At 36.2% G+C, this 25,797-nt stretch overlaps 1 protein-coding gene across 6 annotated transcripts in view; it reads right to left on the reverse strand.

The window, feature by feature from the left end:
• Dnm3 (dynamin 3) overlaps nucleotides 1-25,797 on the reverse strand; it is a 548,406-nt gene that overhangs the window by 115,189 nt on the left and 407,420 nt on the right. For all 6 annotated transcript variants that reach the window (XM_063239982.1, XM_063239981.1, XM_063239980.1 and 3 more), the window contains one exon: nucleotides 2,212-2,323. In XM_063239982.1, coding sequence (XP_063096052.1) covers nucleotides 2,212-2,323 — 112 coding nt within the window. The remainder of the gene's footprint in view (nucleotides 1-2,211; nucleotides 2,324-25,797) is intronic.

Below are 25,797 nucleotides of genomic sequence, written 5' to 3' on the forward strand. Positions count from 1 at the left end.
CCCTAGCTGTTAAAGGTGTCTATACTGAAAATGATACTTTTACTACCAGTAGTAATTATTAGTAATATTGTTATACATGAGCACTTGCTTGAGCCTGCCCTATTCACCGCCTCCCATGTTTTATCTCATTGGATCCTAGCAACCACCCTATGGGAAAGTCCTCATTTCATAAATGAGAATCTTGGAAGTGTGAAATGACTAGGTAATCTGCCTAGGGTGTCACAGCTTGAAGTAAACATCTGGAATTTGCAGCAAGGTGGCTAGATATCCACGCTTTGCTACTTCATGATAACCAGTCATCACAGGCTTTTAAAAAATATATAAATCTTATCGTGTTGCTAACTGGTTCAGCACCCTCTAAGAGCATCTCATTCATTCATGATAAAATCCTCCCTGTGCTCTGGATATACAGACTTTCCTGTTACTCCTCTAAGACACACATGACCGTGGCTATATGCGTGCTCTGCCCCTGCCAAGATCTCTTGCTTGATGCTCCCATGCCACTGGTTCTATATTTTTCTTAAAATGCTACTCAAATGCTGACTCTTCAAAGGGGTCTTCTCTGGTTATCTTATTTAATTTTTAAAAGTAGAAATGATCATGACCTTAAAAAAGTCTCTGTAATTAGAGCTACTCATTCACATGATCAATGTCTGTCCCATGGGAAAAAGATCTTAGTTTTTACCTGTCTCACTAGTGCCTAGGATGATAAAAGGCATGTGCTCAAAAAGTGTGAATGAGTAAAAATGAGTAATAAATGCATAAAAATAAGCAATGAATGAATTAAAAACTAAGTATAGAAGCATTTTTAACATATGATATTTGTGAAATTAAACACTATCCACCAGCAGATATGGGTAGGAGTAATAATAAGTATCATTGAAAACAAAGTGGTAGTCCAACACGATTTCTCATATGTGGTCTCTAGAATGGTATATATCCACGCAAATCTGTATACACACAAGAGAAGGAAAACCAGATAACAATTATGGAAACAGCGTAGAGATACTTCTGTAACTCAGCATCACTCTGAAAGAATTATATTTCATTTTCATTAATAAAGTACAGGGCATGTTGTAGAAGGTTCATTGTCTTGAGTGCCAACCAGACAGATATAGCTAACACAATTTTTAAAAATGAAGGAATGAGGTTAGGAGGTGTGTGTGTGTGTGTGAAAGAGAGACAGACAGAGAGACAGACAGACAGAGAAAGAGAGACAGACAGACAGACAGAGAGAGAGAGAGAGACAGAGAGAGAGAGAGAGAGAGAACAAAAGTAACAGTAAAGAGAACATTTTGGTAGCAATCCTAATTCCTTTATGCACCTGAAACTCTTAAGTTCCAATATGACCCAAGGAATGTGGTCAGACCTGAAGTCCCTTCCCAGAGATCTTCCACTTTCCCATATTTAGTCTCTATCTTAGATTTTGTCTTAAAGACTATAGCCCTACTTTGAGCCTAAAAAGAACTCAATTTATGCATGATCAGTCTATAACCTAAGCACTAAAATGATCAAGGGGGGGACTAAGTTTTCAGGACTGAATCACAGTACTTTAGTTCTAGGAAAAAACCTGGACAGTATAAAAGACTCAGGAGGATCTATGAGTAGAGAGATCTGCTCATCTGCAGAGTGTGTTTAATGGTGTGTGGACACATGACTCCCAAAGTGTATGTTCAGACTAGTCTGTGTAATATTACCTCTTCTACAGAACACAGAGACAAGTTCTGTTTATTAACATGAATGAGAGAAGTGCCTCCAAGATACTTGAAGTATATTAATAAAGATAAGTGGGAAGAGCAACTTTTTGTTCTTTCGCACTCAAGATGACACTAGCCAGAGTAATGCACACATAATGAAAGCAGAGTTTTGTAAAACTAAGCACATTCTAAAAATATGAAATATTGGCATTATAATTGATGATATAAATATGACAACAGCCATGGAATAACAGAGAGAAAAGTAATTTTTAAGTAAAACAAAAAAACATTTTTTGGTCTGAGGTTGGATGGATTATGTTTTATGGCAGAGTAGGACATTTTCTTTAAAAATACACTAGTTAACTTTTTAAAATAGAAATATGAGAGAAAAAGCATTGTGAAAATGATGTAACAAGAATAAACAAAACGTCCTGTTAAAAGTTTGTTAATTTAAGTCCAAAGAAAACGATTTTATGCAGCAGATAGCATGCAGTAAGAGATAGGTGTAACTTACTAAAGATTTATCAGGATAGACCCCAGCTCTTAGTAGAGATGCTTTCCAGCTGTCCACATCCTCCTGAGAATCACATGCCAGCTCCAAGAAACGATAGTCTTTGTATACATTCCTGTAGTTGAAAATAAATTATACCTTTAGTTTCGAACCAAATTAAGAATGATCTTTATATCACTACAGATAATATAAATGACAGTCCAAAAGACAGTACTCTAACAATCACTAAGGGAAAAAGCACAAGAATAAAATCACCTTGAATTTTAAAATAATCAGTAAATTCCTAAATGTACTTATTAAATAATTATTTTTAAAAATTACACTAAAGGACTCACAGTTATTTGTACTATGGAGCAATTAAGTTAACAAAGGAAATGTAAACGTAGTTAATATTGCCCATTGTGGGCATCTGATTGGGTGTTGTGCTTTAGGGAAGGAATTTACTATTGCCTACTAATTGATCAATTTTCTGAAGGTATTTCATAAGGCTAACTGAATATATGGCTCATAAAACCTTTAAAAGTGCATGGCAATAGTCTCACACACTTAAAAGTCTATTCTAAGTTCAAAGTAGAAATGTTCATCAAACTGCAAAATGGGAAGCCTGATAACCAGGGTTTAATGGGGTGAAGTGCCTTTCCTTATCATTTATATCTGGTACAATACTATAATTTCTACATTTGTTTTCCTAATAAAATAATTCATAAGATGCAGTACATGCACATGTTGAAAATTTGCAAATTAAACAAGATCATAACAGATACTTTTTCTTACATTTTTTTGTTCTATTTATTTTCATGCAGTCCAGATGTCCTCTCTTTCTACCCTTCTCTCCCTTCTTTTTTCTCTACCTCTTTATAAATTTTATACTGATTTTTTCGCTGACTGTTATATCTTGGTCATTTATTTAAACCATAAAATCTTTATGAACATCAAATTATATGACACAACATTCATTCATATAAATTTCTGACATCTGTTTAACCTTTTCCTAATATTAGATAATTAAATCATTTCCTTTTTGTTTTTCCTATCATAAATACTGCTTAAACGAGTATTATTCATGAGTGTTTGACACATTTACTATTATTACTTTCTGAAGAAAGATTTCTACAAATAGGGTTATAATCAAAACAAGATCATTTTTAAGACTCTGATACACATTCCCATCACCTTGGAAGAAAAATAGTCCAATTTAGATAGAAACTACCAGTGTATAAGATCATCAATCTTTCTGCTCTCCTTACTCTTTTTCAATATCTCGTTCATGCCAGCAGTGTCCATTTCCTTCCAGCACTGGAGGGGGAATACTGTTTTTGTATCTCCTCTCTCAACCTGCCCCAGGGCCCTATGGTCATCCTATTGTCTTCTCCACTTGAGTATCTCAAAGAAATATTGACATAAACAACTCAATTGGTGACTTCTAATTCAGTGTTCTAGTATTCCCATTTCATGCAGCAGTAGTCCAATCCAGATACCTTTATGTTTATACCTTTTCACTCCTCTCTTCCATTTTACCACCTGAAAGTATCCTGTTTTAAAACTGGTGGCCAGCTCATCATCTTTTTCTTGAATATTATAATAGTTTCCTTACTGACTCTTTGCTTTCCATGCTTCTTTGCATTTGTCTTGGCATTGAAACTTTCTGATCTTCTAAACATGCTAAACAGTATTTTATCCCTGGAGTATGACTCCAATGGCCACCTGCTTTTAGGGAAGAGTTCACAATCCCAGTGATGGCCCACAAGTCCCTGAATGACTTTCCAACCATCATTATTTTCCTTTGAAGCATCTTTTCCCAGTTTGCTCTTTCTGCGCCAACCACACTGCCCTTCTTTTAGGTCCCCAAATGTGTCATGCTTACTCCTAATTGATGAGCTCCGCTCCAATGGGATTCTGCCAGGCTCAATATGGCACCTGCCCAACATGGCGCTGGGCCCTGAAGAGACAGCATGTTCCTCCAATACTAACTTCCGTGTTCTTCTTCCAAGCCCAAAATAAACTTCCCACCCTTCTTTCACGCATGCGCACGCCAAAAAGTCCTCCAATCCTGTGCGCACACGAAGTCCTCCAATCCAGTGCGCACACAACGCCCTGCCCACTCACGTAGTCTCCGTCCTCAGCCTAACTTCGTAAAAGCTTTCCCTTTTTTGCGGGTCCTTACAGTCTCCTGCAGCCCTCATGAGCAGGCAATAAAGTCTTTTTTGTTATCTCTGTCTTTGTCTCCCAACTGCGCCAAAAAAAATCTAACACTAAGACCTTTGAATATGTTGCTTTCTTTCCATCTCTCTTCACTGCTAACTCCTTTCTTGGGATCTCAAGTCATAGCTTCTTCAGAAATCACTTCTCTGGTGCCTTACCAGGTCGGATCTCCTCTTTCATATGCTTTCCACATTTCTATTTACTTTTTGCTCCTAGCTCTTACCACAATTGGGATTATGGAATAAACTGTGACTTCTGAATTACAGTTTATTTATTTCACAACTATGCTTTTTCTATTTTTCTGTTTCCTTTCTTCTTACTTTCCTTTCCTTTCCTTTCATTATTCACCTTTTTCCTGCCCTGATCATTCTTTCATTCTTTCTCTGTCTCTGTCTGTCTCTGTGTCTCTGTCTCTGTCTCTCTCTCTCTCTGTCTCTCTCTCTCGCATCTCTGTAACAGTTCACTCTGTGAGGCGAGTGAGTGTATCATTCTTATTACTTATTTTATCCTCAGAGAATAGGCAAGTTGACTACCACTGACCGGTGATGACTGAGATACCAATGCCTTTTCACAAATATAAGTCAAAGTCCACTTAAAGCACTCAGCACTTAAACCTATGCTATAATGAACAAATGAAAATAAAAGGATACTTAAGTCCACAGCCTGACAAAGGGAGAGAGAGAGACAGAGACAGACAGACAGAGAAGAAACCAAAGAAAGCAATCAAGAGAACTTTTGGGGAAAGCAGAAGACAGAAAAATAGCAAATTCTTGAAGAACTATACAGTTTGTACAGACTTCTTGAAACTAAAATGTAACCTTGTTAATTCAAATATTGAATAAATACAGGAAAGACTAATCACAGTTGAGATTATAATTCATAGCAATCAAGAGCCAAGAGAAAAAGTGGAAAAATACAGAAAGAGAAAGAGAGATGGTACATATGCAGAAGAAAGACCTAGAACACCTAACTATAAAAATCAGTAGTCCTAGAAAAAGAAAACAAAGGTGAGAGGAGAAAAGAAATTAATTTAAAAACTTTTCCCTGAGTGTTATAGAAGGACTGAATGTGTACATCAAAAGTACAATTTCATGAAAAATTTGTGAGAAAGGATATCACTTAGGCATAGACTAATACAATTCCTGAGTTATGAGATAAAGAAAATGTTTTTGAAGAATTGGAATCCTATGCTTATCAAGACATCATCCACATACTCAATTTGATAAAAATAAAGTCTCAAAGCAGGCATAGGGCTAATACAAATGAACACGGAGTGCTCAAATTGAAGGGAGATTGAAAGGAAGCAATAGTGAGAGATAAAACTTTTAAATAAAAAAACACCATTTAGAAACACATAAAGACTAAATTGAACTATTAAAGTATGAAAGACATATTTCAACAGTAACTTTGGGGGAGGAGGAATAAAAATGTACCCAAGGTCCCCTCTGGCACATGGAGGAGTGCAGAGCAGAGAAGCAACAGGAGCTCATTGCTGAGAGAAGCAGGTCAGCAGAGGAGAAAAAATACCCCCCGCACAGGAGTAATACTTTGCTTCAGTAAATAACAAAGGAACCATGTATTGATGATCAATTTAATATTAGGGAAATAGTGTATTAGTGTATCAGTTTAATTTAGGGAATATTAGGGAAGTAGTGTAGAAATTGAAAAAGGAAAACATTTATTTTTCAATAAATCAACAACAAAGGAAAAGAACAAAAACAACATGACAAGATAAATTTAAAATAATAGGCCATAGTGAAATAAAATACGTAAATTATTTAAATAATACAAATGAAGTTAGTTCTCTACATTCAATCACATATTTTAGTTTAAAAAAGGAAATAGGTTGTATATTGAGTTATAAGAAAAAACCAAAACTAATTTTAAAATGATGAACAACAATATTAAGAATAGACAAGGCAGAATTTAAAAGTATAAAATGAAATAAACAATATGAATACTGAACAGAAATGTAATGATACAAAATATAATTTATAAAGATTGTACAAAGCTGATAAACCTTTGTACTAAATAATATAGTATATAAGTGCAGGAAGTAGGTGTTACTAGAAATACACATGATTTGAATACAATATACATATATAATTAATTGTTGTATTTTACTATAATTTTCAAACTAGATAGTTACAGTGGGCCAAAATTCAGTATTACAAGAAGTAAGTAGTACAATTAAAGAAGTTCTTTTAAATGTATTTTTGTTTGTGCATATTAATTTTACAAAATACTTGGTTTAAAATATCAACATATTTTGATAATCCTTCAATATCTTCTATTCTATTTATCTCCCCATTTCTTTCCTGTTGTCTATTAATAATGCCCACAAAGAAATCTTTTTAATAGAATGCTTTTTCCTTCCAACTATAAGACACAAATTTTTCGTTATATACAAACCACTTATAAAAATCGGTCATATACCCAATGCCATCTTCAAAAAGGAGACACCATCTAAATAACATTCTTTGATCATATCTCCAAATGTTTAAGTAAAGGAGATAAGAAAAACATAGAAATATACTCCTAGGCAACTGCTATAAGACACACACATGCATGTGTTCCACCCCCATATATACACATATACCTAAAAATCAGTATATAATTTATATGCAAGTAATAAAAATACAAGCATTTTATAGCCAAACAGCAGAGCCCATAAACAAGGCTTTGGGAAAATATGAATATAGTCACCATTTGAGAGAGAAACAGAATGAGGGAGAGAAGGGAGGGAGGCAAGAAGGAAAGAAGGAGAAAGAAACAGACACAGAGAGAGTCAGTGATTACCTGCGGAAATTATAAAATAATTTTAAAACAAAAAGAGATCTTAATTAATGAGATTAAAATTATAATTAATGAAACAGGGAGTGTAAAAACATAAAAGACAATCACATCCACAAGTGTTTCACCCTAATCAGTATATAATATATTTATAATTCCTATGAAGAAAGAGAATGGAAAAAAAAGTATAAAGATTACAAATAAGAAAGGAGAGAACACATAACTCCCAAATAGACTGAAAAAATTCAAATCAAATTTTATATGCAAACATTGTAGAAACTGAAAGTTTAGACAAAATTAATACTCAAAAATTATATAAATTAACTCAGAAAGAATTGGAAAATCTAAGTTCTTGATGAATTACCAGTAGATGTTACTTTGTTTAAAAGGCTAACATTATTTTCTTTTAAAATCAAAAACAAGACAAAATTGTCCACTATTACCACTCCTATTCAATGCAGCATAGAAAACTTTAGCCAGAGCAATAAGGCAATAGAAAGAAATAAAAGGTATATATATGTGTGTATATATATATATATACTACACACACACACACATACACAGGAAAGGAAGAAGTCAAATTATTCTAATTTTCAGGATATATGGTCCTATACATAGATCCCAAAAACTCCACCAAATGACTCTTAGAACTAAAAAATAATTTTGGCAAGGTACAAAATCAATACACAAAAATCAGTATTCTTATACACCCATAGTGAACTCACCATGGAAGAAATTAAGAAAACAATACTATTCACAATAACGTCAAGAAAAATTAAGTACTTATGAATTAACCTAACAAAGGAAGCCAAAAACCTTTACAGTAAAAACTGTAGCATTCTGAGAAAAGCGATTGAAGAGATTGAAAATGGAAATATATCCTCTGTTCCTAGATGGGCAGAACTAAGAGTAAAAATGGCCACACCTCCAAAATCACCATAAAGATTTAATACAATCTCAACCAAAATACCACCAACACTCCTTACAGAAATAGAGAAAACAACCTAAAATTCACATGGAACCTAAAAAGGTCCAGAATAACAAAATCACTTCTGGGAAATAAAAGCGTGGCAGGAAGCATCATAATCCTGGATTTCAAGTTATAATACAAAGCTATAGTGATAAAAACAGTGTGACACTGACAGAAAAACAGACATGTAGATCAATGTAACAGACAGAGGATGTAGAAACAATTCCATGTACAGTTAGTCATTTAGTCTGATCTTTTACAAAGGGGTCAAAAACACATGCTGGAGGGAAAATAGTTTTTTAAATATATGATGTTAGAAATACTATCTGTATGTAAATGATTAAATATAGACCTATATACCATGTAATAAAATAAAATCAAGATGGATCAAAGTTTTAAATATTAAAATAGGAACAATCTGCTGGAAGATAAGATTCTTGAAGACACAGGAATAGGGAAGGAATTTCTGAAAAGAATCTAGTGGCACAAGAAATAATGTGAATAATCACCTCCAGGTCTCACAGTGACCCTCATTAATAGATTCTCATGTATATTTATTGAATAATAAGGGTTGCATCCATAAATGTTGAAAACTATCTTTAAAGTGTCTTTGCTAATTTTAAAACTTAAAGTGGTTCTCCATTAATGCTTTAGTATTTTTGCTCACTGAGGAGGTTGTCCATTTTTATGCTACTAAAAATTATATTTTTTGACCTAGTTTCATTAAATAATATATTACATATATATCAATATTTTTGTGTGTATCAAAGGCTCTACATTTTTTGTTTGCATTTACTGGGTATATTTTGGTCTCTTGTTTTACCTTCTCTTAATTGTTTTACATTCTTTAAAAAGACTTTTTAAAAATAAATGTTACCTTTTTATTCTCATCTGAAAAGTATCATCTATGATTAGGAAAGTTTCAATAATGTTTATTTCTTGCGATACCTGTATATTTGATCTTATGGGTTTTTTGGATGTACTTTGTTCAGTTTTTTTAAAGCTTTTAATTGCTTCCTTTATGTTGAAAAATGAACTGTCTCTTTGGCCTCTACATTTTCACCTATCCTAAAATAAATTATCTTCAAGTTTTTTCATAGAATTCTTGAATTCATTTTTGTGTATATGAAATTCAGGAGTAAAGTAAGTGCTCCTCACTTCAGGAATTTAGAATGGTTTACTTTCTGACCCTTTACTGCATGGCATTTGCTAATTTATTTACAAATATTGAGCTAGATTATTTCTGAATTACTGTTCATGTATCTTTCAAGCATTTCTCTCCATTTAAAAAACTCTTACACACAATTTTGCAGTGCATAAACAATTAGTTTGAAGAGCTCTACATATTTATTTTGAGTAAGTATCAATCATCAAATTTTACCTGTATTTCTTCACTTATAAATTCTTGGATTAATTTTTGAATTTGATAGCAAGGTGGCTATCTGGATTTCTGGTTGGCACAGTATCTACTTTTCTCAAAGTGTTGCAGTAGAGAAATATAGACACTTTTGGTTGTCTTCATGTTTTTCTTTAAATCATAGTGAGCCTACACTGGTCACCAATCAATTTTTAACCCAGTTCACTCTATGAATCTGATAAATAGGTAACTGATAGCTTTACCTCCCAGTGTCTTTGAGAGGTTCTATATCTGTTATGTATGAATTTTGAGATACATCCATTATGGAGGTGGTTGAAAGAAGAAATTTCAATTTTTCACTTTGTAAAAGAAAAATAATCTCATTTAATCTTCATGCTAATTCTACAAAATTGGTAGTGGAGTTGTTTCACAGATGAGGAAACCCAGATTTAGAGAGATTACAGGACTTTCCCAGGATCTCATGGTCAATAAATGGTACAACCCGGGCCTTCCCCAGTCCTTGGGATATGGTTTCCTCAGCAATGAAAGAACAAATGTGTGAACAAAAACACACAGAATGAACTTGAGCTGTGATTATTTTAAAACCGTCTTTCTCATTTCTGACCAGATCCTTAATTCTCCTTAAAAAATCTGAGACACAGAAGTATAAAGGACAGACTGCACAATGCGAAATGAGTAATTTTAGAAAAGTTAAGACATAGCTAAAGGAAATAAAGTATGAAACTTTATTGTTGGAAAAGTTATACCTTGCTACAGAGCAGAAAGTCCAATGAATTATCTTGAGAGAGTAAAGATTCTCCCATTTCTAATTATCTAATTACTTTTCTACTGCAGCTGTTAGCCACCAGCGAGGTTTCAGTTAGAGGTATTTCCACTGCATACTACCAGTGCCTTTCAGATGGAAAGGTATGAGGACAACAAAACTCCACAAATGTCCAGGAGCTCTGGGCCAGCTGGAAAGCCCAGACAGCAGCGAGGGTGCAGACTTTCCACATTCTCTGAGAGGATCTGAAGAATTCAGCTTTGGCCCATTCTCACTGACCTTTCTCCAGAGTATTTTCTTTCAGGGGTTCTTCACATGGAAAATCTTAATTTTTTCCCCTTAAAGGATAGCCAAATTCTTGAGAGGGAAAATAATTATCTGGTTGAAACATTAGAAGAGGGTCAAAGGCTTCTGGTGGCTTTGGCTGTTTCAGTTTTACCCATTTTTGAAGCCTCATCTTAGGCTGTGTCTAGACATCCAAGGCGAGTTGGATACAGGTCTAAAACACTGAACTGAACTGATTTACTGGAAGTCTCATAAATTCTCTCGACGAAGCTTCCAGGTTCTCACCACATGCTGTAGCCATATAGATAACCCACAGCAATTTGTACTGACTGCATTTTTTTTGTTTAGTCTATTTTAGCAGCAATCATGCAGATAGGAGCTTCTGAATGACTCCACTGTGAGATCAAGCTGACTATGTGTTTTACAGTTTGAAAAAATGAAAGTCACTGCAGGGCTAAGAAGTATGAGAAATATTTATCCCAAAAAGAATTTTTTTTTTAATCTTTAAGTGCTACCCTGATGCAAACAAGACCAGTCAGCGATGAACCAATGTTTTGATCATCAGTGTAAATTTTTCACACACATCAAAAAATTTCTTTGGCTGTTAAAAATATAATTTCTTTACCTGAGATAGCTCTTCAAACATGTAAAGCCGATATTAGACAATTATGAACAATGTTTCAAAATAGTCTTTGAATGAATTCCTTTAGATAATTATCAAATAATTTAATAAACATAGACTTGAAAAGTGGAATTGTTAGGTAGTGAGACCGGCAGAGAGGGCACCACCCTAGCCGCAGGGGAGTGAATGTCACAAGCTGCTTGCCACGTGGCACACACCAGAGCAGCTTCCTTCTCAGGACAGACCTCTCTCATCTCTCTTAGTCTGAAAGCTCTACAATCATGACTGCCTGGCAGCTGGAAGGGGCAATTTTTTGTCCTACTAATATTGTGATATTTATTAATCCTCTTAGTCCTAAGCAATTGCTCATTAGGTAGATATTACATAATTTCTTTAAACTACATGTGTGTCTAGTGAATGTAAGTAGATTTCGTTTATAACACGAAAGCATGATTTGATAGACATTTTCAAGACCATTATCTTCCAAGCCCTCTAGTCTCTGAATCAACCTTTCAGTCAATATTTTAAGTGTTTCCTATAGGAAGAAGTTCCTAGGCAGTACAGCATCCCCCTTGACCTCTTGATCTATTTAAAAAGGTTTTCTGGAGATGAAATGGCAGTAATTGATCAGAGTATCCACATACAGGGTTATTCAGGTACAAGAAAAGAGTTGGGTAAACTGTTTGCCTTCCTTCTGAACAGTAAAATTTTCCTAATGTAAGTAAAATGTACTAGCATGTACAACAGTAGGATAAAGGCCATGATCATCTGTTGAAAAATCTAGTATGCGCCTTTGTCTTATAGTAGGAGTAAGATAATGGCTCTGAATTTCTTTATAAATCTATAAAATAGGGATAGTAACAACATCTGTCTTGTACTAACTGTAGTGAAAAATGAGATTACATTGTGAAGATTGCACAGTGCAATATCCAACATAAAGCAAGTATTCAAGCAAAATACAATTTAAAAAATTTAATTCTGCATTATTATCACTGCCTTTAGATTATTTGTACTTGACTTCTGCAATACTAGCTCTCTTCTGTACTTGATGAATTTGATATTTTTTAAACATAAAATTTATACTTAATGTTTCACAGCAGGTCAGTCTGGACCCACAGCTCTAGTTTGGTCAGATGTCAGATGTCAGAATACTGATTCTGGCAAATAATATATTCACAACTCATAAAGTCATCAGTCAGAGTTTCCAGTCTTTCCTCCTTTCTGAAACACAGGACAACAGCTCGCAGTAGATATTTACTGTTCACTTATCTTACCAGGTTTCCTCATCATGTTTTCCCCTTTATGCCATCCTTCCTGAGCAGATCCAACCTAACAGTAGAGCAATCTGTAGTTCCTTTCCACTCCTTTTTTCATCTTTCCCTGTATCATTTCACTTGCCTTATAAAATTCCAACTGAAAATTTTTCTTACTCAGCTGCAGCATTCAAGTTGCCAAATCATGCAAAAGGGGGAAAAAAAACACATACATTTGTGCTGATTGTGCTTATTCTAGACTTACAAATATCAAATAAGCACCCAACTTTTCCAGATATTCCTTCTACATGCTTTTTCACTGTGGTGGATGAGTATCAGTTCACACCTCTCTCTCACTCAAATCTGCAACACACTTCACCATTCACACCTAGTGGATAATCTTGTTTCATGCCTCATAAGGAAATTACAGTCAGATGAGGATGATCTACCTTCTCCAACAAATCTCCCTGGCCACCTGCATTTATAACCACAGACTTCCTTTCCCTGGAATAATGAAAGGTTAAACCTTCACATCATACACAGGGTCCTATCTCTTTCAAAATTCTAATGAACTTCCATCTTATAATTAGTCTGTCTCTCTCACTTAAAAATTTATTCCCTTCTTTCCCTTGGACCATTCATATGACACTGAACTGCCTTAAAAATAACCATCTTACTACACATGTTTTGTCTTTTCCAAGAACTGCTCTATTTCCATTTGCTTTTTACAGCAAAACTCCTTGAGTTATTTTGAATTGTTTACTCTGTGCTCTCCCTCTCCTCTTTCCTCAATGCACCACTCTAAGGATTGCGACCCTGGCACAACATAACACAGCTCTTATCAAGTCATGTGATCTCTATCTTGCCAAAACAATTTGTGGGTGCCCTGTTTTATGTCATGTGGCTTTACCGCACCATCTGCCATTGTTGGCCACTCCCTCTGATTCAAGTGATTTCTCTTTAGGACCTCGGTGATTCATACTCTCCTGACTCTCATGCTTCTCCCTCCTTTTCCAATTTTTTTTTTTTTAATCTTCGTCTTTTGCTAGATCTTTAGTTTCTGTGGTGCCCAGGGCTGGGTCAAGGACCTGCTTCTTCTACTTACCGGTTCCCCCAAGCTGATCCTCCCTATAAGGTGGCCATAAACATCCTTCAGAGGTGGATAACTCCAGATCTTTCCCTTGGAACTAGAGATTCCCACGTCCAAACCACCATCTTCTCTCCTCCAGACATTTATTACAGCTTTCTAACCTTCTGGACGCTTTTCCTGCTGCATGCTCCATACAGAAGCTGCAGTGATCATCTGTGATTTCACCACCTCATCTAGAGTCCTCCAATCACTTCCCACTGCAGGGACAAAAATCCAGACTTCTTGCTGCAACGTACCTGCCTTTCTAACCTCACTGGGTCCATTCTTCTATGTTGATTCTGCCTCAGTCACACTAGCTTTTTTTCTTAATCCAATCTCATAAACATGATAAGCACATTTTTTCTTCAGGAGTTTGCAGGTTCTGATCCTCTGCCTGGAAACTATCCTCTGCTTGATCATTCTCACTTATTACTCACCTTCTAGAAGCTTCCTGTGGCTCCCACACCTAGAATCTTGCCTGCCCTTCCCTACCTGTTCTCATTTATTTCATTTTTCTATTTTTTGTAGCACTTCGCTGTATCTAAAATTATGAATGTTCACCTCAGTATCTGTTATCTGCTTCAACTAAAGTATAAATTCACTGATAGAACTTGGAAGTTCACCCATTTATTCTCTGTGTTTATGTTTTATGGTGGCTACCTATTAGCATTTGTTGGTTGACTGACTGCTGTCATTCATTGTTTCTTGGCACCCAAATTTCATTGACCACTGACGGTTAATGATGCAAAGAATTTACACTGCTATGAACTAAGAATCAAACCTCTGATTTCAGTAATATAAATTTAATAGGCTAAGACCAACTATTATTTTTATCTGATAGAGAATATTCATGATTCCATATATTTATGGCAAGAGAATAGCAGTGTAACAAAACTAGAAATTATGAAACAAAGTTAAACAAGAGAAAACAATCAAAGACTGCAAACAAAGTAAAACTCCAAGAAAACTTGTATTAAAAGCAACTGAAAATGGTAATTATACATTATTTACTACACAAACAAAACAACATTTGAAACTCAGGAAACACTATTCAGAAAGAAAAGTCCTACTAATGTGTGTCTTATTATTAAAAAGAAAAAATATATTGTCAGTATTGTATTTAGTAAGTTGAAAAATTACAGTACTAGCCAAAGGATAATACAGGAACTTATAAAGTCAGAAATTATGGAAAACAAAATATGTCACGGTTAAATTTAAGAACTTGTTCTTCAATGAATCAGACAATGAAACAACACCCTGTAATACAGAATATGGCAAAACAAACAAAATTAGGAGTGAGACATGATCCAATGGACAGGATAAAATTATCTTAAGAGATGCTGTGTACTTTTATGATGGTAAATTTGTAAGTACCAATTACATGTTACACTTTCTAGTAAAGTATATAAAATCAAAATCATGAAACTCAAAGTCTAAAAGATAAATTGGAGAAAAATTTAAATTTTCATCCAATAGTCTCAGAAAATTTTTTTATTTTGTACCAGCAATCAAACTCAGGACTCTGTCCTTGCCAGGCAGGTGGTTTGCCATTGAGCCATATCCCCAGCACGGGTCTCACAGATTTTTATAGTTACCTTCCCCCCAACATTTTAGGGGAAGGCTTTTTTGTTCTGAAGCCAGTCAGAAATACTTGTAGTATAACATATATTGAAAATTTCCAAGAAAAAACATACTATGTGAGACTTCTCAAGGTTACTCCATCCTAGCATCTTTTACTTTTACCGTCAAATTTCTGATGGGGTTAGTATTTAAAGACAGACTTTATGGAGATGAGGAAAGAGACCAGGAAGAGGGGGAAGCTGGAGGGTAAATGGACTGAAAATGATCAAGATATGTCATACACATGTACTAATTCCCCAGGATGAGTGTAAATATTATGTATTGTAAGCACACGCCAATAAAATAGAAAAGCACCAGATTTCTTGATATGTCAGTGAGTCACTCTCACCTATAAAAGAAGACACAAAAGTCTTTAGCATGTATTAGAAAATAGAATTCAATAAAAATTTACCAAATAGGGTTTTCCCAGGAGAGTTTTCTATGCAAGTACTTTCAAAAGATTACTTGTATGCAATACCAGGGAAAGGTGATCACCCACAAATGCCAGTCTTCTCTAAACTGTAATGGCCTTCTTGACAGCTCCAATTTCAGAACCTGGATTTACTCTTAAATCTCTTCTCTCACAGTTCCCTCATTTTAGTAAATTGTCCCTTATTAAACCCACTAGTTTGTGCCAGACACCTAGGTATCATTCTGGACAGCTTTTTTTCCTCCTATCTCATCCCCAATCATTCTGGCAATGCATTACCCTAGCCGTTCTTCAGTCTACTTATGTAGTCCAAAATGCCATCAGTTCAACACCTGAATCACAACAAAAACCTCCACCTCTACTTGTCATTCTGCTACCCAACATTAACCACAATGTTCCCTTCCAGTGGCTCCTCACTGCAGTAGAACACAGAGCAACAAAACGACCTCGATAGAACTTGTGGGGTCATAAGCGATCTGGCCTCTGACCAAGAAGAACCAGATGTGAGCTACTTGAACAAAACATGCTTCTTCCTACCTCTGAGACTTTGCATACGCTGTCCCTAGAACAATCTTCCTTTCCCCTTTTCCTTTTCCTAGTCTATTTTTGAACATCTTAGTCTTAGTCTTTAACTATCCCAAGTCACTCTAGCCTAAATTCTCACAAAAGTTACACTTCAGTGACTATTGTTTGCTATCAGTCCCTATTACTATACCATACATTCCATGACAGTAGGGGCCCTGTTTCTCTTGATCATAGACCAAATAATCTAATCATCCCACATGTGCACAGTAAATAATTTCAGGGAATAAATGAAGGCTGAATCAATCACTAATCACTGGGTTAGCTGAGGCCCTTTCATTTCTTAAAGCATCTCTCCTTGTCTTTCAATGTCAACTTCAAATATCAATGCAACCGTTTCATATCGGAGGCTGTTACCTTTGACTCAAAATATCGTGACATTGCCAAAGGGACAGATTTCTTGTACCTCAGGCAATGTGACTTTTGATCTATGCTTTTCTCTTTCTTGACAGAGTGAAGAATAAAAAGGAAAAAGAGAATAAATAAACATATACCATAATTGGAAATAAAATAAAAATTTAAAAATTTGTAGAAAAAATATTTTTAAATAAAGCTTTGCAAAACACATTTACTGTAAGTGCAGCTGCTGGCAGCTGAGTCACCGCTCGCCATGACCTTCTCTGGCTGCCAAGGCCAGAGTGCCAGGTCTGTGTCAGCATTAATCACAGTCACCATGAGAGAGCTGGAAGTAAAACTTACAGCTGTGGGGATCTTAACTGTGATGAAAAGGTCAATAAGAAGGTAGATCACAATTGAACTAGTGGAGATTCTCACAATTGAGAATGCTTGAGATCTACACAATCTTCCTTGCACCCAAATTCTGAAAGAATGTGATGATGTCACATCAGGTAAGAAGGTCTGGGAATCTACATGGCAAAGTCGGGAATACTTAGCAGTGAGAACTAACTGGTTCTCTTGAGGAGTTGTCGGTGTCTGGCTCCTTACTCTCAGGCTCTTTTTTTGTTTCCTCCTCTCAGGAGGGAAACTGGTGGTTGGATTGGGGACTTGTGAAGGAGACATTGAGCAAGCAGTGCCTGCAGGACTCAGGCACGCTCGCCCATTCCCAGATGTCCTGCGGAGCTCCTCTACCCCCAAGGAAGGCCTGCAGTTGCTGGGCTGTTGTTGTGATTGCTGAGAGCTAATATACGAAGGAGACATTTGGCCTTGGGTCTCCATCCTGTCTCATGCTTTATCTGTCTGCCTCCTGCTTATAAAAATGGCAACGGTAACAGTTTTCCCTGGAGGAGGCAGGAAAGGATGGAATGAAGTGCCCTGCCCAAACTCCACCATGAGGAATGGCTTCCAAGGAAGAGCAATGGTCTTAGTTTCAGAGGGGTTAAAGAGGAAGCCGCACAAGGTCTTCTGAGTGAAAATGCCCAGTAGGCAGTTGCAGAGGTGGGGCTGTGTCTCAGGATAATAAATAATAACCATACTGCATGTGGCTGTGATGCTGGGTGCCATGTGAATTTGTTTATTTTATTTTAATACAGCTTGTTAGCTTCGTTAAGTTATTTTCCCATAGGAGGACAAGCCAAACAGCCACAGGTCATGTGTCTACTTGGGCATAACCAATAGCAGGCAAATTAGCCAATATTATAATATCATTAGAAAAAAGTTGCTGTTGCAATCCAAATTTCATTTAGCCCAAAGCCATAAGAGACTTTAAAAGGGAATAAAAGGCAACTGGTGAAGAAAGCAGAGAGAACCACAATTATTCTCAGTCTGTCTTGTTTATTAGGTCATAAGAGGTTGTGGCATGGGCTGCTTACACTCAGCATTTCTAGCGTCTGAGGAATAAGTACTCGGTGGCCATGGAATCATGCTTGCCATACTTCACTACATGTGACAGAACAGAGGGGCTGAGTTCATACTCACCTGGCCCCTTTCCTTCCCCAAACAGTCACCATGCGTGAAAAACACTCTACACGGGACCTTTCATTTGAACTAAGGACCGAAAAACAAAATAACTATTATGATTGTATGAAATAATGGCTAATTTTTTAAATCCCAAAGACAAAGATTTATGAAGCACTATCAACACAGGAGAAGTGGCAGCTATCCCAGAAGGCATAATGTTGATGGAGAAGCCTAGAAAACAACAGAAAGCAGAATCAACCATGAAGGGATAAGGACAGTTTGGGATTTTTATAAGCACTTGGACAGAGTTACATAAGAATTTTTAGAGCCTAGCACTGAGGCAAGCGTGTGTGAGTTCATCAAGATTAAGAGAATAGAGTAGAAGAATGAAACGGATCATCAGGGTTATGGTATAGTTTTGTACAATGGCTCCACTCAAATTATCACCTTGTGACACCGTTGTTATTTAAAATTATGTCCAATTCTGTGAAAGTCGGTTGTTTGAATACATTTTGGAAAGTTTTTGTAAAAGTCTTTATTGCATGGAAAATAGGCCTTCATGCCAGTCTTTTCTGAGGCTACAGAAAGATATCTGAGGAGCATCAGGGCAGTTTGAGTCTTTGTGACAGATCCAGTAAGCTGTACCCCTAGATACATCTGGGCAAATCACCTCCATTTTGAATCCTCAGGATCTCCATGCTAACCCTCTGTGAAACAGATGGAATGAACTGTGAAACATCAGATGCACAAATTTGTTTATAGTGCAAACTCGTTTCACAGCATCAGTATCCTTGTTGCAAAAAGTTGGTAAACACTAGGTTTTTAGAAGTCATGTTAGATGCACCCACAGTTTCAACACATGGATACAACTGATTCCTGTAAGAAAGTAAATCATATTCTCAATTTAAAAGAGTCAAGTACTTCAATGGCAATCTAATTTTTTATGAAAGAGTGACATTTCAGCAGACAGATGATGATAATGATGATGGTGGTGGTGGTGGCAGTGGTGCTATGGCCAGAGTACCATGGCAAGCCTTTAATCCTTGAAGTCTTTGTGTGCCTCCTTCTTCAGTGCCTGAATCCACCTCCTGGCAAACTTCAGCTCTTCCTCACAGACTCTACTCAATTCTTCCTTCCCTTGAGTCCTTCCCAGTTGAACTGAATGAATTATTTTCTTCTCTGTGGTTCCTTAATGCCCTACTTATCCGTCTACTGAATTGGACTATGACTACTATTTATGGAAATTACTACAACAAAAGTTGGTAAAAATATAAACAATGTTAGAGTTTATTTACATAAAGTTATGAATGAAAGGCTCATAGTGGACTAATAAAAACATTAGTGATTTTGAGGGATATTTTAACTGTCAAAATTTCTATTAAGAGAAACTTCCGTGTCAAGTGTCTGTAAAAGATAACAATAGGATAAATGCATCCAATTACATGACATGCTATTCTGTAAAATAGTTCTTATGGTATTTATCTCTTGACATATTTGTTTAGTAAGTATTTGTGGAAAAGCTACAATACCCTGTCAGGTATTGTACTAGGTCCTAAAGATATCTAGTGATTAAGAAGGAGAAATTCCTAATCTCATGAAGTTTATATTATGGCATTATGAGGAAAAACAATGATGAACAGAATGCTAAGACACTAGTCATTTATTTAGACTTCACTGTCAAGGTACCAAGTAATCCCACTTACATTTCCTTTGTCCTCTGAAAAACAAAGCAAAAACAGACATCTGTTTATCCCAGTAAGTTTCATCATTTTAACAATTACTCAAAAGACTGAAAATAATTCAGAACACAGATAAAGGAAATCTTTACAAAGCTCTTGGTGGTTTTTAAAAATTGTTGTTTAAAAATGTACACTACAAAGGAGTTTTTGACCAGACACTATTTCCAAAAACAATGATTTCATGTTTTAAAACTAACTTTAAAATTAAGATGTCTTTGCCTTCCAGGAAAATTTAACAGCTGTGAGATTATTTCACTTCTCTTTCTTTCGCATTATACTGGATTTAATTTTAACTAAAAAAATATTAAAAAGAAAATTATATGCAACACAGAACAAAATCTATTGCAAAACAAGCAATTGCACATTTTTAACCACAAGGAAAACACAAAGACAACCTCTTGTAAAAACTTAGCTGAAGAAAGAGACAACATAGTGCTTTCCTAGTAGTGAAATTTACCTCTCCCTTGCCAAATTTAGATAAAGACCCTTCCAAAGCTCAGCAAAGTCAAGTTGGTTTTGTGCAAGAATGAACATGCTTGGGGAGTGAGTGGGAAGGCTTCAGGGAGCTGCAGTGGAGAATCAGTCACCAACAAAGATCAAGTCCTACCAACCACCACCATGCCCATTCTGAAAACCAAATAAAGAGAGAGCGCCCATATGAGAAGGAGCCGGGGCTGAAAAAGGAGAAGCAGATGATCTTTAAAAGCCAAGGGCAAGTATCTAAAAAAGGAAAGCAACAGGCAAAGTAGGTATTTAGCAAAATGAAATTCCTTGCATTTTAGCCAGTGCCACAGAGGGGAAAAATGGGAGTCAATGTGGGAAAGCGATATAAAGAATAATATTCTGATATCAAGAAGCAGCTTCTGATGATTAGGTAATGAATGATTAGCTTGGATTCTTGGTGGCTGGAGTGTGGCAAGGGAGACACTATAAGGTAAAGTAGGAGCAGACTGACACTATGCTGATTGCTAATGCTGAGTGAGCATAAGAACACATCATCCCAAAGGTGATGCATGAGGCTGACACAGTCCCGCAGGCTGTGTTCTGGGGCCAGGGCTGGAAGATTCTTCTTCCTCTCCCCTCTTATCAAGGACATGAGTGCACTTCCACTGGGAATGGTAACCAGATAACAATGCTGAACTTCACTGACAAACAAGGAATCTGATATCATCCAGAGAATTAAGCCTGCCATCACAGTGGTCTAAACAATTCCTGACAGAGATAAAATCAGAGTGAGCTATCAAATGGATGGTTGTATCCCATACAGAATATCCATTAAAGTTATCACCAACCATTTAAATAATTAACTGGTTGTTTCTGCTGAATTCATTCTTTTAAATCTTTAGAGCTTTAGGCTTCAACAAGAGTAAGCATGATGTGATAGAAGGAACATAGACTTTGGAATCAGAGAAATTCAAAACCTAATACTTGCTAATCCTGTCTTGGTTAATCTGACTTTGGACCAAGTAACTCAAGTTCTCAGAAACTGTTGTTAAATGGAGATAGTGCTACCTAAAATAATTATTTTAAGGATTTGAAATAATATATACCAATCACTTGGCATGGTGTCTTGTAGTGACAACTATTAAAATGTAAATACTCCTGTAGAAAGTGATCAGCTCTCAACTTGATTTCCAAATGATTTAACAGACTAAGAAAGGAAGAGGAAGGAAGGTGGGCAGACTGAAGGTTGAGGAGGAACAATAGACAAGGTCAAGCACAAGCTTCATTTCCTCCACAGCTCTGCCCTGAGCTTGGTCAAAGCACTGAGAAAAACAGTCTTAGAAGCAAACATACTAGACTTTCTTCATGCCAATGTGTTTATTTAAGGATGGTATGACTTACAGACTGTACCTCCGTTCCTTTCAGTATCTACATTACATAATTCTGAACTTTTGGAGCAAAGAAATGGGATTACCAGAAAGTATATGCTACCTGTTTCAACGATTTAGCATGAAAGAAATGAATATAATACTGCTAAAGCAGCCATTGAGACAGAACTATAAGTCATGGAAATGGTCTTCAAATCAGGATACACCTTAAAGAAAATCCAGAAATCAAGTTTGCTGTCATACTTTAAAAAACTAAAAATAACATACTAAATATGATAGCTATTTACACACCAATTCATAGTGTTAAAAATATGCATAAAACTCTGCGCCATCAAGTATTTTGTAGGGTCAAAAACTGCCCCAGGGAGTGTGTGGCCTTGTAGCGTGCCATGCTTCAAGCGTTTTTCCACCAGGGAAGGACACTGGTTCCCAGCTGACCTCATCTCCTTAGGGGCAGGACTTTCTTGGTGTCTCTTCTGCACATTGCCATTGTGGTGATTAATGTGTGGGTCACAGAGAAGAGAAACTACTCTCAAGTAAATGGCTCATCTGGAACTCTTTCATTTTTCCATCTCTTCCCGAGCTTCCCTCCGTGTGCCCCACTTCACCTCTTTTCGATTCACACTGTATTTCATTAAAGACCCTTTCCTTTCCGTACAGCTCAGCTCCTTCTAAACATCTAGATGAGTTACTTTTTCCCGAACGGAAGTTCCCTCAGTTTAACGCTGTGATCTCACCTTCCTCTTTCTGTCTGTCTCTTTCACCCCCACATCCCCACAGACAATATTCTTACACTCAGTTTTCACTATTTTCAGTTGTCAATAGTCTCTTTATATCAAAATGAAACTTGTGCCCTAAACTCAATTCTGTCTTTGACCATGAATTTCCACATTCTAGACTCCAGATGTGGACCTGCTTCACAACATTACAGGATAAGTTCATTACACACTGTTGGCTTGAACTTCTTCTGTGTGTGTGTGTGTGTGTGTGTGTGTGTGTGTGTGTGTGTGTGTGTGTGAAATTGGCCAGTACTGATGTTCACAATAGTGAATTCCAGTGCCTCTCTTTGTAAGATATTCATGAATATTTTTTCTTTCTTCCTAATATAAAATTGAGATCCCTTATATGGCTTTTAAATTTTTAACAAAAATTATATATATATATGTATATATATATATGTATATGTATACATATATATATACATATATATACATATAACTAAAATGTGATTACTTCTCTGCCATTTTTTATATCCTCAGAGAGCACACAGTTATCATTAAACAAATGTTGGTTGAAGCTTAAGACATAGAGAAAAAAAATTCCAGAAAAAAATAAACCCCAGGTTATTCATGAGCAAAACAAAAATGTATTTTCTTATTTACTCATTCATTTCTGGATAACTACTGTATGTCAGGCAGTATTCTAAGCCCTGGGAGATATAGTAGTGGACAAGTAAGACTCAATTCCTAAGTTTGATGAACTCATACTCAAGTGGGAAAGACAGAAAATGAAAAAAATGAATAAAAATAATGTTTTATGAACAAAATACATCAGGAAAAAAGGACAGAATGATGGTGGTAGCTCTCTAGACAAGTTGATCAGAAATGAGGTGACATTTGAAAAGAGAAATGAATTGATGAGGAAGAAGCACAACATATAAGCATGTCTGGAGAAAATCTTGGCAAACGCAAAGGCCGCAGACAGAAGCAAGCTCCAGGAAGCAATGTTCGGAACTGGGCATGGTGGCACACAGTGTATTCCCAGTGAGACCAAGGCAGGAAGAACGTAAGTTTGAGCCCAACCTGGGAAACTCAGCAAGGCCATGTCTCAAAATTAAAAAAACATGCTGAGACTATACTTCAATGTAAAGGTCCTAGGATCAACCCCCAGTCCTGAGAAAAAAGAATGAAAAGAAAAAAAGAAACAGTGAATAGCAGAGTACCTCTGGGGCAGGGTGAATGAACAATGGAGAGCAGTTGGAAATAAATTCAGACAAACAGCCAGAAGCCAGAGGACCCTGTCAGCTGTGACAATGAATTTGGTCGTTTGCTTGAAGGACAGACATGAGAGGAATCTAAGCAGAACTGTATGATATATTCTAATGGACTTTGGAAGTATCTCTCTTGTTGCTGCATAAAGAACAGAAAAACTCCAGAGTCACAAGAGCAGAAAGGAACTCAAGGGAACTCAAGAGACACATAAGCCTGGGGAATGAGATTAGCAGAAAGAAGAGATCAAATTCTAAACGTATACTCAAGGAAGAGCTGCATATGCCTGAGAAACCTGTTATGGAAAGTGAAGGCAAGGACTGGAATCAAGGGGAAAACCTAAATTTCTGGCGTGAACAACTATGAGACTGGAGAAGGGGGATGTCTCCGTGGAGAAACCAGAGGTCAGGATTAAAGTGGGCTTGGAAAGAAGGAGACTGGATTCAGATTTGAAGCTCTGGAGAATGATGTGTATGTTCCAGATCATCAGCACACAGAAGGAGCAAAGACAGTGTCTCAATGCTTTCCTAATAATGCTGGTGATTGAAAGATTCAGGATATCATCGAAAATCAATTCTGACAATTGCAACGTAAATGGCTCAAGCGCACATTTTAGATAATTAATTTGTACAAATACCCATATACCAGCACACTCTGCCTGTGCACAAACATAAAGGAGCCTGATCAGACAGACTAGACTACTATCCAAATCTATTTTTAAGTTCATGAATTTCAAGTGATTAAGTTTTACTATGCATATCTATGTAGTAATAAAAACTGTAAAAAAAAAAATGTTCCAGGTTATTTTTCAGCCCAATATGAAATTCTTCTTCCCAAGCTTTCTAATGAATGAATTATACCCTTCAAAGGTGATGAAGCACCAATTCTTCTTAACACACACACACACACACACACACACACACGCACACACACTCATTCATTTCCTACACTGCAAAGAGGAAAATGACATAGAGTCCAGATGGGTAATGTTTACAAAACTGGATTGCTCGTGAAAATAAGCAAAGTAAATTTCAGCACCAGAAAATAGTTGGCCTATCTCCCTGGGCTAAACATGAGGAGACTGATCTCATATCCCAGGACAAGTCAGAGTGATAATAGAAACTACCAAAGAGAGTATGTTAAATTCAAAATTAAGTCACTCATTGTTGCCTTTGCTAGTCAGCATGTATCATGGAAACCACACAGCTCTAAGGTCCATGAAGACAGCAAAGCAGTGAGACACAAGCTGGGTTTCTAATACGTCACATGTTCACATGCTGATGCTCTTGATTTGTAACCCTCGGCAGAGGTCAGTAGGGATCTTCATGAGGAAAAGAACTAATGAACCAGAAGCACTTACCCAGCTCATCAAAGAATGAGTAGTGAACATTACCCTGAAGGCAACTCTAAATATTACCTACTGTGAAATACTGAGTTCTTTGCAGAGGCTAAGCCATGAGTTGTGGTCCATACTGAGTAATAGTTAATTAAAAATAAAACACTGGGAATACTGACTTTAGGCACAGAGCTATTTACATATCTAAGAAAACAAATATTAATTTTCTAGTGCTTTGAACAGACTACAAAAAAAGTGTAACTTTGGGTCAAATCTAGGATTCACTTCAAGTGTGTCCCACATGTATGAGAGATTACAGGGAACATCAGGAAAGGCCAGGAGATTTTCCTCCCAATCAGTCTTTGAACTCAAGAGATGCCTTTTAAGGAACATTTTCATTTGTAATGTGGTCATAATTTTACACAAGTTGCTTGGGATGTATCTGCACCACTTCTCAGAGCTGATGTAATCTAACTCTGTAATTAAAAGAACTGCAGTGTAATCTACACTTTTATCCAAGGCTTTTTTTCTAATAATTCACAATTTTACATGGGAAAATCAGAGTCACAGAATCTAACAACATTAAAATATCTGAAGCATTTCTCTTCAGAATGAGACATCCTAATCTTTCTGTGATGGTCACAAAGGGAATTATCTTACCTCATCAATTATTTTGTTCAGGTAGAGTACCTTTTTGGCTACATTATAACATTTCTTTCAATAGATTGAGACATTACTATACACTGTTCTGGGATATAAAGCACCATACTTTTCCATTCTTGATTATGTTTACTTGACTACATTAAAACA

This window comes from Cavia porcellus, unplaced genomic scaffold (assembly GCF_034190915.1).
Source record: "Cavia porcellus strain 051 isolate PalLab524CR breed Dunkin Hartley unplaced genomic scaffold, mCavPor4.1 scaffold_29, whole genome shotgun sequence".
In the NCBI taxonomy this organism is placed as follows: Eukaryota; Metazoa; Chordata; class Mammalia; order Rodentia; family Caviidae; genus Cavia; species Cavia porcellus.